The sequence below is a fragment of the Ovis aries genome, chromosome 3 (genome assembly GCF_016772045.2).
Source record: "Ovis aries strain OAR_USU_Benz2616 breed Rambouillet chromosome 3, ARS-UI_Ramb_v3.0, whole genome shotgun sequence".
Taxonomy (NCBI): Eukaryota; Metazoa; Chordata; class Mammalia; order Artiodactyla; family Bovidae; genus Ovis; species Ovis aries.
In genome coordinates, this window is record NC_056056.1 from 202,825,821 (window position 1) to 202,839,888 (window position 14,068).

The following is a 14,068-nucleotide window of genomic DNA, read 5'->3' on the forward strand; positions in this document are numbered from 1 at the left end:
CTGGCAAAAAGAAAGTGAAGTCACTCAGTCATGTCCAACTCTTTGTGACCCTGTGGATTGTAGCCTACCAGGCTCCTCTGTCCATGGGGTTCTCCAGGCAAGAATACTGGAGTGGGTTGTACATTTCCTTCTCCAGGGGATCTTCCCGATCCAGGGATCAAACCCAGGTCTCCCATATTGCAGGCAGATGCTTTACCCTCTGAGCCACCAGGGAAGCCCTAATCTGAAAATATGTCACACACACACACACAAAAATCCCCAACATAAAGAAACTTGGAGAAAGATTATGTTTATTTGTTTGGACCTCAGTGACTTTCCCCTTAAAAGCAGTGCTGTCAATGATGAGGTATTCAGGCCCTTGACAAAAGCCATTCATCCTTAATCCTAAATTATGTGACCAATGTTAGTAATATGACTAGGGTGTGATGTGTGCTGTGGTTACTAAAATTTGCTTGTCATATGGCTTAGAAGACTTTTATGGGCTAACAGTAGGGCTAATATTTTCAGCACTTGCTATGTGTCAGACACCAAGCTAGGTGTGTTTTGGAACTATAGTAGGATAACACTTACTGAGGGTGTTGTACCAGACAGATTGACTTGTAATAACTCATTTAACTCCTGAGCATATATTATCTCATTTAATCCTCATAATAATCAAATGAAATAGGGACTAATTGTCCTCATTTTCTGGGCTTCCCAGGTGGCACAGTGGTAAAGAATCCACTGGCCAATGCAGGAAATGCAAGGGATGCAGGTTCAATCCCTGGGTTGGGAAGATCCCCTGGAGTAGGAAATGGCAACCCACTCCAGTATTCTTGTCTGGAAAATTCCATCGACAGAGAAAACTGGTGGGCTACAGCCCATGGAGTCACAAAAACATGACTGAACAGATTCTCATTTTACAGATGAGAATACTGGAATCAAGAGGGTTAGATAACTTGTTTTGGGTCGCACAACTAGATAATGAGTGACAGAGATGGTAGTCCTGCTTCAGTCTGCTTCAAAGCCTGTACACATAGCCACTTTGCAATAGTCCTATATTGTGAGCTGAAAAATGAGTATCTCTCAGCAGAAGATTATGTTCTAGGTGTGCAGGTTTGTCAGATTTAGGTAATAAAAATATAGGATGGGACATAGTTGTGTTAAAAAATTATCTGTTATTTATCTGAAATTCATGCTTAACTGGGCTTCCTGTGTTTCATCTGGCAACCCTGTCTGCGTGGCTCATTATGAGAACATGTATTCTCTCTTTCTGGTTTTCCTGTTCCTCCACCACAGTCATACTGGTAGCTACCTGGGCCTTACGTAGTTCTATAAAGTGCTTAGCTCAGTGTCCACACCAGAGCCATAGCTCAGAGCCAAGAAGCGAGATAGGAACTCAGGAAGCTTCCAAAGAGCCTGTGTGACCTCCTTAGCCGTTCGTAAATTCAGGGATGTATGTAAGTTCAGGGTGTTTGGATAGGTTGGTCTGTGAACTGCCCTGCTGGCTCTGCAGGGAAAGAGCCTATTTGTGGTGCTTGTCAGTCTCGTGGTGCGACTGTTCCTACCTTGGCTGATTCATGATGCCAACATGATGTCATTGAACTTGGAATTGGGAAGGAATGTGCTCTGAGGAGCCCCATGCAAACTAGTCCCAGCCCATCTCCGTTCCAATCTTATTTCATATGTAGGCAAATCAAGCGTACAAAACAGTGAAAGGTTTAAGGAAAATATCTACCACCATCATATTTCTTAAATTACAACAGTTAAAATTTAAAAGAGAATTTCCTACTTGGGGTGATACTGAATTGTTCAGACTTTTTCTACACTTCGATTCAAACTGAAGGCTAGAGTTCTGCTTTCATTCTACATTTACAAGGCAGCAGTCAGTCATCTGATAATGAGTTTTCAACACTCTCACATTCTTTATTCTGAAGAAAGGCTGTTTCCAGACCAGCATGTCTACTGCACTTTTGATGCTAAGCCTCCCTGCAGTATATAGTGGGAGTGATTTTTTCCCCCAAAATGTTCACTGTGTCACATATTTCTGAGCTAACATATTGAACAGATGTATCTGTGGGTTGCAAGAGTCTGTGGGGGAATTTTATATTCGTGTTTGATTGAGAAGTCTGTGTACAGCCAGTTTGACCCTCCAAATTTAGATCCAGCCCATTGTGGCTCCCCTGGGAGATGAAGTGCCTGCTGCTGCTGCTAAGTCGCTTCAGTCGTGTCCAACTCTGTGCGACCCTATAGACGGCAGCCCACCAGGCTCCCCCATCCCTGGGATTCTCCAGGCAAGAACACTGGAGTGGGCTGCCATTTCCTTCTCCAATGCCTGAAAGTGAAAAGTGAAAGTGAATGAAGTGCCAGTGGTGGTTAAAAGCGTGGGCTTTGGAGCAAGGCAGTCTTGGGTGACCACTTTCCAACTGTATGACCTTGGGGAAGAACTTCAGTTTTTTCATTTGAAAAATAGGGCTAATAACATTACCTCTTTCTCTGGAAGGTCTCTGCATGTGAAATACCTGAAAGATAAAAAGCACACACACACACAAAGTGCTAACTCTTGGTGGTACTGATGCTACTATCACTCCTGTCTTCATTGCAGTTACTCTCACTGCTCATTAGCCACAGGCTGTGTGGCTAATTCTACAGAAAATGTTTCCATTCATTTTTTTCCCAACCAAATCATATATAAATTTAACATAAAATTCTAATTTGCCATAGTCTTCCTATATTATGGGAGTATCTCTGAATCTGTGTAATTTCAGGAGGGAAAAATAAATCAGTTGTTAGGGTTTCCTGAGTCTGGAAGAAACCTACCCAGCAATGAGTCACTTATCTGGGAATAGCCTCTGGCAAACTGTGAAGTTTATCATCTGTGCCCCTCTGATTCTTTTTTGTGGTCCTCTCATTAGTATCTAATCATTCAAATACCCATCGAAATACAGTTTTCCAAAGGTTAAAGTCATGGTTCTCATTCATCATGATTCTCATTCAAGCATAGAAATGAACATAATGTCAAAAATTCATTACTGAAGGAACCAATGAGATAATAAGGTTGCTTCCAAGAGCATTTGAATAAATGGATATTTATAGGGATTTGGGGGGGAGTGTTCCTGTTTGTTTGTTTCTGTAAATAATGTGAGCATAAGATTGCTAGGAGGCGCAAAACTGGTTATTGTCCCGCTGCTACTAAGTCGCTTCAGTCGTGTTCGACTCTGTGCGACCCCATAGACAGCAGCCCACCAGGCTCCCCCGTCCCTGGGATTCTCCAGGCAAGAACACTGGAGTGGGTTGCCATTTCCTTCTCCAGTGCATGAAAGTGAAAAGTGAAAGTGAAGTTGCTAAGTTGTGTCCGACTCTTAGCGACCCCATGGACTACAGCCTACCAGGCTCCTCTGTCCAAGGGATTTTCTAGGCAAGAGTACTGGAGTGGGGTGCCATTGCCTTCTCCAGGGCAATAAATCTATAACCTTTGGGGTTATTTTTTCTACTAAACAAATTTGCATGTTTACATGTAATGTTTGGGTGCTAGTCATATTGTAAATAGCAAAATCAAGAACAGATACATTCTTCCAGAGAATTAAATAATCCTTGGGGAAGCCCATGTAACAGTGTCCTAGCATGATATTAAAAAGTTATGCTATGCTCTCTGTGCCTTATTTTCAAATAATGGTTAATTTTTCTTAACATATCTACCCATTTATTTATTCAGTAAACCTTTATTAATATCTATGTGCTGCAGGGATATAGAAGTAAAGACACAGTCCCTGTCCTTAGGAATTCATAACCCAACAGGGGAAGACAGCACTCAAAATAAAAATTATAGTATGAAGTGACAGACATATCATTTTATATATAGACACAAAGCCCTATCATTACAGAGGTCTCTCATTCCCTAGCTCTATATCATGTCAGCTCATCCACCATTTTCCCAACCTGTATATTAAAACGCATCTCTTAGAGCCCAACAGATGAATAATTCCTCTCTTAGATAATACAGAGATAAAGGAATATATTAATAGGGACCCTCCGTCTCAACTCAATCTGGTGTGTCATGTGGTAGTGTCAGGGCTGGTTGGGAAGAGACAGGATGAGCTGGGAAGAGGTGAAGACGGCTTTCCTGTTGCTGCTAAAATTACTGAATATGGATGACCCAGACACAACTACTAATTACGCAGCCTCTGTATTTCAGAAATACTCCCTTAAAGATATATTTATTTCCAAATTAATGGAGCAAGGGAGAGCTTTCTTAACATTTACTTTAGAATTCTAGAATTTAGTTGTAATATGGCAGACCATGTTTTCTGCGAGTGGGTACAGGAGGCTGTCTGAGGTCACCTAAACTGCCTTTACTCGACCTTAAACGAGAGTTGACCTGGGTGCCTTTAGTTTCACCTGCCCTGCTCTTGTCAGGGGCCATGTTTCCCCCTGTCACCATGGTAACCAGCATCCTAGCTCTCTGAGAACACACAGTGAGTTTTATATCTCTGCTTTTAATTCTCCTAACAGAGCCACCTAGAGTAGGAGGCCTGTATTTCAGCTCTCTGTCTTTATGAAGTCAATTCATTCAATAGCTAAAAAGCGATTATTAATGTAAAGAACTTCAGTGGAAGCTGTGGAGCATGGACAAAGAATAACGCCCTTTTCCCAGGACCCCATAGTTAATGGGAGAAGACAGAAATGTGGAAGCAATTCTAAAGCAGTGATTGTTAATCCGGGCTGCACATTGGGATCACCTGGGGAACTCTTGAAACCTCCTGATGCCCAGGCTGCACCCCAGAGCAATTAAACCGGAATCCCTAGAGAAGGACCCTGGCATCAGCATTTTGTAAAGCTCCCTGAGAACGTCCAGCATGGCTCTAAAGCAAAACAAACCGGGAAAAGGAGTCACAAAATGCTCTATGAAAGAGGGAACCACAGCCATTCTGCATATGTTAATGTTCTCATCCACCGGGTGACTACATTTCAGCCCATGAATGCGGAAAATGTAACTTCTCATTGTAACCACAGGAAAAATATAGGTCAGTTTAATTGTAGGGCAGAGACTGTATGGTCTGGGCAGTATGGTCTGTAGAAAACTATACCTCTAAGGGTCTCTTGGACCAGGAGATCCAACCAGTCCATCCTAAAGGAAATCAGTCCTGAGTGTTCATTGGAAGGACTGATGCTGAAGCTGAAACTCCAATACTGTGGCCACCTGATGCTAAGAGCTGACTCATTGGAAAAGACTCTGATGCTGGGAAAGATTGAACGCAGGAGGAGAAGGGGACGACAGAGGATGAGATGGTTGGATGGCATCACTGACTCAATGGACATAAGTTTGGGTAAGCTCCGGGAGTTGGTGATGGACAGGGAGGTCTGGTGTGCTGCAGTCCATGGAGTCGCAAAGAGTCAGACACAACTGAGCAACTGAACTGAACTGAAGGGGAAAAGGGCCCCTAAAAGGTCAGCTCTAGAAGGATGACCCCCAAGTTATTCCACATGCTATCTCTCTCCCTTGGAATGTTTGGGACTTTTTTTTTTTCTTTTTTAAACCCTTGTCTTCCTGAAGAAGGGACCTTCATCCTCCAGGTCCCTGGCTCACACCTTCATCTCCTATGTGAAGCCTTTCCTTTCCTTCCCTTTTCCAAGCACAATTGGGTCCCTGTTTTTCTCTGCCACTTAGCTCCTTATCTGTCAATTTTAATTATTATAGACTTTAGTTATAATATGGCAGACAGCTTATTTATACATTTACCCTTTTACTGGCCTTACTTTTCGTTGGTTTTCCTAGCACCTAGCATAGTTTCTTGGTGTACTGAATGAGTAAACAGAGGTGCGGCACTTTTAGGTCCAATCAGAAAAGCCATGCCTTCAATCAGGTGAGACCTAGACTCCACAACTTCTCAGGGTGTCGTGCCCCATTTCCTTTTCTTATTTGGCCACACCCCACAGCTTGTGGGGTCTTAGTTCCCTGGTGAGGGATCAAACATGCTTCCCCTGCAGTGGAAGTGTGGAGTCTTAACCACTGGATCACAGGGGAAGCCCCTCCCTTGTCCCGTTTCCAGGAGGGTATGTGTGTGTGTGTGTATGGTGGGGGTCGGACACGCTTGTAAAGCTGCAGGAGGAAGGGACAGAAGAAGACCCCTGCAGTGCATCAGTGGTGGTGGTGGTGGTGATTTTGAGTTTGATCTGCAGAGCTTTGCTACGAGAGGAAGAAAGAAGCAGAAGGAAGTTCAGAGGCTTCCAGGTGTGTGTGGAGCTACGGGAAAGTGCCCGTGCCACCAGCTCCTGTTCTATTTCGGCCACAGGCATTCCCCCACAAATTCAGAACTGCCCTTTCTCTCTGGGAATGTTGCTTGTCTCTTGTATTTTTAAGCTTTCAGTTCAGTTCAGTTGCTCAGTCGTGTCCGAGTCTGCGACCCCATGGACTACAGCACACCAGGCTTCCCTGCCATCACTAACTCCCGGAGTTTTACTCAAACTCATGTCCATCTAGTCGGTGATGCCATCCAACCATCTCATCCTCTGTCATGCCCTCCTCCTCCTGCCTTCAGTCTTTCCCAGCAATCAGGGTCTTTTCCGAAGAGTTAGTTCTTCATATCAAGTGGCCAAAGTATTGGAGTTTCAGCTTCAGTATCAGTCCTTTTAAACTTTAAATCTTAAAAAGAAAAAAACTTTGGGTTTTTTTTCTTTTTTCAATGTTGTAGCTTTTGCACACATAAAGGTGAAAAGATGATTTTTATTTTGTAAGGATGACATACATGCATTACGGATGTTCAAGGACAGTGCTCATTTTAGATCTGATGTCCTGTTTTCAGACTCTGTCCTAATTTTTTATATGGAAAGTATGGTTGCTAGTCTTACAACTTACTATCAACCAGCCAGGCATGCTTAAAGGTCTTTTAATTATTAAAATAATTAATTACCTTATGTTTCTCTTTAAGAAATTAAGTAGGGCTGCTTCATGGACAAAAAAAGCCTTGAAGGGAACATGGACCTGGCCATTGGTACATCACCCTGAGCTTCAGACTTTTGTTGAATGGGGTTTCTTGGTGAGGACAATATATATTAACATCCTCTCCTGACCACAGATCACTGTAAATATCCTTCAAGGCAAAATGGGTCATTAGGAACTGTCCTTTGACCCCACAGAAACATTTCTTTGTGAGGTATAGTGACAGCTGCCCCTGAGGAAGGGCAAGAGGCAGAGCCTGTTGCTGGGGCACCCTCCCCTGTGCCCCAGACCTGGTTATTATGGATTCAGTTGCTGTGCTTTCTCTTTCTGCTTACTAGATTCAGACCAAATTAAACCTTAAAGATGACTGCAGCCAAAGTCACCTCAATTTTAATTGAATGGCTCACAATGATACAGTGTTTTCCCCTGTTAAAAAGTGTAACTTTTTCCCCCTAACTGAATAGTAGTAAGAAAAAGTTAAAATAAAGGCTGGGTAAAGTTAGAGTTGATTGCTTATAATTATCTGAATGCCATAAGGTTTCTAGCAACCTGGTTTTACATTCGTTAGGGGACATCTTGTACATTCTCAGTGTCTTTTTATGAAACAGTAACAACAGTAGCATCAAATATGTCATCGTCTTTTGGGGGAAAATAGGCTGTGTTTTTGTGTCATTAAATGAGGAGCTACTTCTGGCTCACCCGAAAGTGTTACTTTTGCTCCATGTACTTCCACGATGCTTCTGTAATGGGAATTCTGCAGTAAGTGAGGGGTCCTTCCCAGTAGCCAGCCAGTCTGCATTCAGATTCCCGTTAGCTATTTCCATAGCTGACGTCTGTGTTTCCATCTGCCCAAGTTTTCCTCCCTTGCAGCCTCACTACTTTAGTGTTAGGACATTCAGGAACTTCTCATATGCTTCCCAGAATTCCAGCAGTTCTTCATTTGGGGGTAAACCCTAAAAGTGAGCTAGATCTGAGATCCCTACCCCTCTGCGATCCCCAGCGCGTGAAGGGAACAAGGGTCAGTGAGGACTGGGGCTTGCTGTGTGTTCCACCACATCTGATGAAGGTCAGGAGAGAGGGGAGGCCAAGGAGACCCTGAGCTGGGCTCAGCTGAAACAGCCCTAAAATGAAAGAGAAACAGAGCCAGAGCTTTTTCTGGGTAGTAGTCATGTTTTCCTACCAACGCACAAGTCCTCCTTGACAAATGACAACTGACCTAAGCATCCTAAATCATTGTTAGCCTTAGGAATCAATCCTTGTAACACCGTTGTAACAGGAGGCCTCATTCTTCTTTCCTTATCTAGAACTAAGAGGGGAAAAATGAATATGGTTTTTGCTCACAGAATGGATAACAGCAAGCCACCGTTGGTTGTTCCTACACTGCTGGTGCCGCTTCACAACCACAGCTGCGCAGAGACGGCCGCCCCTCTGCCGAGCCAAGACCTGACGGAGCTCTCCCCAGAGCACAGCTGGAGGAGCAACGGAACAGACCCACAGTATGGCCCAAGCCCCGGGGAGGTGGCCGCAGCCAGCACTTTCTTTGGGGCCCTGTGGCTGCTTTCTGTCTTTGGCAACTCCCTGGTGTGTCTGGTCATCCACCGCAGCAGGAGAACTCAGTCCACCACCAACTACTTTGTGGTGTCCCTGGCATGCGCCGACCTCCTGGTCAGCGTGGCCAGCACGCCTTTCGTCCTGCTGCAGTTCTCCACCGGCCGCTGGACGCTGGGCAGCGCCACGTGCAGGGCCGTGCGCTACTTTCAGTATCTCACCCCGGGAGTCCAGATCTACGTGCTCCTGTCCATCTGCATAGACCGGTTCTACACCATCGTCTACCCACTGAGCTTCAAGGTGTCCAGAGAGAAAGCCAAGAAGATGATCGCCGCCTCCTGGATCTTCGAGGCGACCTTTGTGACCCCTGTGTTGTTCTTCTACGGCTCCAGCTGGGACAACCACTGCAACTATTTCCTTCCCTCCTCTTGGGAAGGAAGCGCCTATACTGTCATCCATTTCTTGGTGAGCTTTGTGATCCCGTGCATCCTCATAATCCTATTTTACCAGAAGGTCATAAAATACATTTGGAGAATCGGCACTGATGGCCGGACGGTGAGGCGGACCACGAACGTTGTCCCGAGGACAAAAGTGAGGACAATCGAGATGCTCCTCATTCTAAATCTGCTGTTCTTGGTCTCTTGGCTGCCCTTTCATGTCGCTCAGCTGTGGCACCCCCAGGAGCGAGACGGTAAGCAAAGCTCCCTTGTGTTCACTGCTGTCACGTGGCTATCCTTTAGTTCCTCAGCCTCTAAACCTACTCTGTATTCCATTTACAATGCCAATTTCAGGAGAGGCATGAAAGAGACTTTCTGCATGTCCTCGATGAAGTGCTACCGAAGCAATGCCTATACTATCACAACCAGTTCAAGAATGGCCAAGAAAAACTATGTCGGCATCTCAGAAATCCCTCCATCGGCCAGAACTGTAACCAAAGACTCAATCTATGATTCGTTTGACAGGGAAGCCAAGGAAAAAAAGCTTGCTTGGCCCATTAATTCAAATCCGCCAAATACTTTTGTCTGATTTCTCAGAATTCTTTCAGTTATTATTATGCACCAGAGGTTAAAAATTTAACTATAAAAACAAGCTGTATATGTATTTTTTTCAATCAGTTTTCTGAGGGAAATGTTTTATTATATAGAATGCATTCGCTATTGATTTTAGTTTTTGTCTTTTTTAATTTAGTTGCTTTTTGTTTTAGAGGAAGCTTTTCACCTTGAGCTTATTTATGGTCAACAGTCCCTTTACTATATTAGTTACATGCATTAAAAAAAAAAAAAAAGAATGCTTTCTGACTTTTTATTTACTATTTGGTCCAAAAAGCATAAACTGTCTTTGATTGATGATTTAACCTGATTTTATTGTTTCCTTTTTCTCCTCCTTACTGAATTTTTGTTAACTATAGGCTTCTGTTCCAAATCAAATCTCCTGTGACACATTTCAGAGACTTGTATTTCTTCTGCTGAGCAACACTTAGGAAGTGTTAATATTTTATATGTTTTTACATTACCTTCTGTCCAGATCTGTTAATGGAGAGCACTCCATATGTTGGAATATACTAGAACTTGCCTGGGTAGCCTTCTGTGATTGAATTTTAATGAAGATGCTTAGGGAAAGAAAGCTTATTGGTTGGCCTAATTTCCGTCTCTTTCTGTCTCTCATTCTCATTCGGTCTTAAAACCAGCTGATGATGCCTTGAAGCGTCTGAAGTTGCTGTGCTGTGGGCCTCACATCCAGGCCCATCTAGGCTGTGTCTAGGATGCTTACCTCCCTTCTGAGTCAAATTCAAGCAATGCGCAGGGAACCTGGCTGGGCAAGCCCAGAAGCTGCCAAAGGGAGTCATGCAGATGCCATTTCTCTGCGCTCTGCCCTTCAGGCAGACACCTTCGGCTGCCTGGCGCGGCCCCCAGCCTCTGGGACAGCGAGGGCAAGGAGCAGTTTTTTCTCTCTCCTGAACATGTAGGCATGAGGCCGTTTCTCCAGCCAGTACTTCCTGTCCCTCATCTCGCTCTCAGGACACATGGTCATACCCTCGCCGAGCTCACAGTCTTCTGTGGCCGAGGTAACTTGAGATTTTCTTCTCTGGTTGTCGGGTCTCCGTTATTTCAAATCCAGGACGAGCACATTTTTAAAATGTTTGGTTTAAACAATAACAGGTTTACAAACAAGACTGGTGTCATGTTTACACCCTAGTTAACAAGAATTGCAAATAATAATATCCGTAGTTCAGCAACTTTACCTGCATCGTCTCATGTTATCCTCTTAAAAAAGTCTGTGATGTTCTTATAACCATCTCTGTTTTCTAGATGAGGAGATCGGACCTCAGCGTTACGGGACTTGCTTAAGTCAGAGCGTGGCTGAACTGGTTTTTAGCTGCAGGTCTGTGGCTCTTTCCTTGACATGACAGGTGTCTCTCTAGGGAACACTTGAGCAGTCAAGCCCATCCAGACCTCTGTGGGCCTAACAGCTGCTGCCTGGGTAGAAACCTGAGGTCTAGGAGAGCATGATGTTCTTAACAGGAGAGCCTAGAAATTTGGTGAGCTGGCCACGCCCCCCCCTTTTCCTTGGCTGTGGCTAGGTTCCTGGGCTTGTGCTGAACATCTGAGATTGGAAACAAACTGACATATCCTGTCTCGCAGACACAGGGAAACAAGACACAAGTGGGCTTGGTTTTGGGGGGCAAAGAATGAGAACAATAAAATATTCTATCTACAAAACATAGCACTGACGTTTTCAAGTGGAGGTGCTGCCTTCGATCAACCAGGTCAAAAGATAAAAAGAATACCTTGTATTTTTTCTTCCTTTTCTTTCTCCTCCACATATGATATTCAAAAATGACAAAGTGAGTCAGAGCTTGATGTCACTTGGCCCTTGACTTTTATGATTCATGGTTGTTAAAAAATAGAAGAGACCCTGCAGTACTTTTATTTATTTTTAAAAGTCAAATTGTAAAAAAATAAAATTTGATTTACGTTAATTTTATTTATGTATATGTTTTTGGTCTCAGTTAAGCTGAAAATGACTAGATGATTACTAAACTCTATTCTGCCTTTAATGTTCTGTGAGTTACCCCAGTGGGTGGAAATTCAGTGACAGGAGCAAAGTCTTACTGAGATTAGTTTTTTAGAAAAAAATCCCCCCAAATAATAACAAATAGAGTTAATTAAATCACAAAAGCAAGAGCTCTAAAGGCTCAAGACCTATGATAATCCAGCTATATTTTCTCAGCATGTTGTTAATTCACTGTACTTTTTTAGTTTAATATTTAGGATTCCTGTTGTCTCACTTGATCCTGAATTTGGAGGAAACTGGATGTAATATACAGATTAATAAAGATTTTCATAAATCCCAGCAACACAAGGGCTTCCCAGGTGGCACTAGTGGTAAAGAACTCGCCTGCCAGTGCAGACTTAAGAGACGCAGGTTCAATCCCTGGATTGGGAAGTTTCCCCGGAGGAGGACATGGCATCCCACTCCAGTATTCTTGCCTGGAGAATCCTATGGACAGAGGAATCTGGAGGGCTACAGTCCATAGAGTCGCAGAGAGTGGGACACAAATGAAGCAACTTAGCATGCATGCACTCAGCAATACAAGGACAACATTCACCATAACTCAGATTTACCCACCAAGCACCAGTCACCAAGAGGCAGGCTATTGTGGGGAGTAAGAAAATGACGCCAGTCTCCTTACCAGGCACATGATGAGTGAATATGGATTCATATGGCCTCAAAACAGGAATTCAAGGAAGCTAATGATGGGGAGCAAGGTTCCGAGGAGAGCAATTCCCTGGAGCCAATTCCAGGTGCCCATAAACTTTCAGAGGAAGGGGCAGGGCTGCAGCCTTTGAGGTAGGATTTGAATTTCTCCTTCTAATCTTCAGTGAAAGTGGTAGTCCCACCAGCCTGCTGCTCCGAGTCCATCAGCTTTCCCATGGACCTTCCCTCACAGGTTTCCCCAGGGTGCCTGGAACTGGGGCTGGAGCTCTGGCCAGTGCTCTCAGCAAGGACAATTTTACCCCTTGGGCCTCCACCAAGCACGTGGGGAGCAGAGTCAGTTGCCAGATAAGGTCAACACTTCTGCCCCTCCTGGTGGGCATAGTGCCTCCAATCACCCTCCAGCCTTGCTGCCACCTGCCAAACTCGCTTTGAAGCAACAGAAGTGAGATCTGTTAGAGCTTCTGGACCAGAGTCAGCTTCCAGGTTATGCTCCTCTAAGAAAACCACGTGTGAAAAAAAGCAAAGAATTAGACTTGTTGAGTAGAAGGAATGGGACATTGGGAGACCTAACCCAACCGCCCCCCCCCCCCCGCCATTGTTTAGAAGAGAAAATTAAGTCCAAAAGAGGTCAGATTAGGGGGAAACTACAATGCCTTCTGCCAACCAGTCCAACATTCTTTAAATTCACCATCCTGCTGGCTGTGGCATGATGCGTTCACTGGAGAAAAAAAAATCTTCACTGTGTCGGGAAGAATATGAAGAGAATAAACAATTCCCCACTGTTCAGTGAACCTGCTGATTCTCTGGAACAGAGATGACCTTTGTGTGCTAAGTTGCTTTTGTCGCGTCCAGCTCTGTGCGATCCTATGGACTGTAGCCTGCTAGACTCTTCTGTCTGTGGGGTTCTCCAGGCAAGAATACTGGAGTGGGTTGCCATGCCCTCCTCCTGGGGATCTTCCCAACCCAGGGATTGAACCCGCATCTCTTAACGTTTCCAGCATTGGCAGGTGGGTTCTTTAGTACTAGCACCAACCTTAGAGAGCTGTGATTCAGTTCAGCTCAGTTGCTCAGTTGTGTCCGACTCTGCGACCCCATGGACTGCAGCACACTAGGCTTCCCTATCCATCACCAACTCCCGGAGCCTACTCAAACTAATGTCCATCGCTTAAGGCCATGGAAAACTTGGTCCCACTGTTTTACAGATTGACCACTTGGTGGCACTGTGGCCAGTGGGCAGAGCCCAGCAGCTCTTCACAGGACCCATCACTCTGGCGATTTCGGGGAAGTCCTGATCTCCTAGCAACAAAGCAGTAAGAATTGCTGAGCACCCAGAAGCAGCTGCAGATTAACTAATCAGTCAGTGTGTCCAAAATACAAAGCATCTAAACGCTGCAGGAAATGCCAAACTAATTAATACCCTTTATAGGCGTGAAGTCTTGTCAAAATATTATTTTAAACTCATTTTACAAATGGCGGCATTTTCGAAAACCTCATTGTCTCGCAGCTGCACCACCCACACTCATCAGGGGCCTCTCTCTTTTTTTCTTTCATCATTTGCAAATTCATGGATTCCACAGCAGTATAACCTAGACTTTCTCTAAAAGTAAATGTTCTTGTGTTCCTGGTAAGTAGGCAGTTAAATTTATTTTAGGTTAAATTTATTTTCAGCCTGTCTCACTTCCCATAGAACCTCTTTAATTTTTTGAGCCCCTTCAATCTGGGCCATTCTGAACTTTTTGCTCAGCTGGACATTGCTGTTCAAAAGCTGTCTTCTCAGAAGACGCCTCCTTATTTTATTTTAATGGAAGTATAATTGACTTACAATGTTGTATTAGTTTTAGGTGTACAGTAAACTGGATATGTATATATTCTCTTTAAGAT

General features: G+C 44.2%; 1 protein-coding gene across 8 annotated transcripts in view; it reads left to right on the forward strand.

Annotated features, from left to right (window-relative positions):
* GPR19 (G protein-coupled receptor 19) overlaps positions 1-14,068 on the forward strand; it is a 90,930-nt gene that overhangs the window by 24,578 nt on the left and 52,284 nt on the right. For 5 of the 8 annotated variants that reach the window (XM_060414216.1, XM_060414215.1, XM_012175333.5 and 2 more), the window contains one exon: positions 8,224-9,756. The exons of 1 other annotated variant lie outside the window; for it this stretch is intronic. In XM_060414216.1, coding sequence (XP_060270199.1) covers positions 8,224-9,493 — 1,270 coding nt within the window. In that variant the 3' untranslated portion in view covers positions 9,494-9,756. Of the gene's footprint in view, positions 1-8,223; positions 9,757-14,068 lie in introns of those variants that run through there. 2 more of the 8 variants (XM_060414219.1, XM_027967858.3) reach the window with 2 other exon arrangements.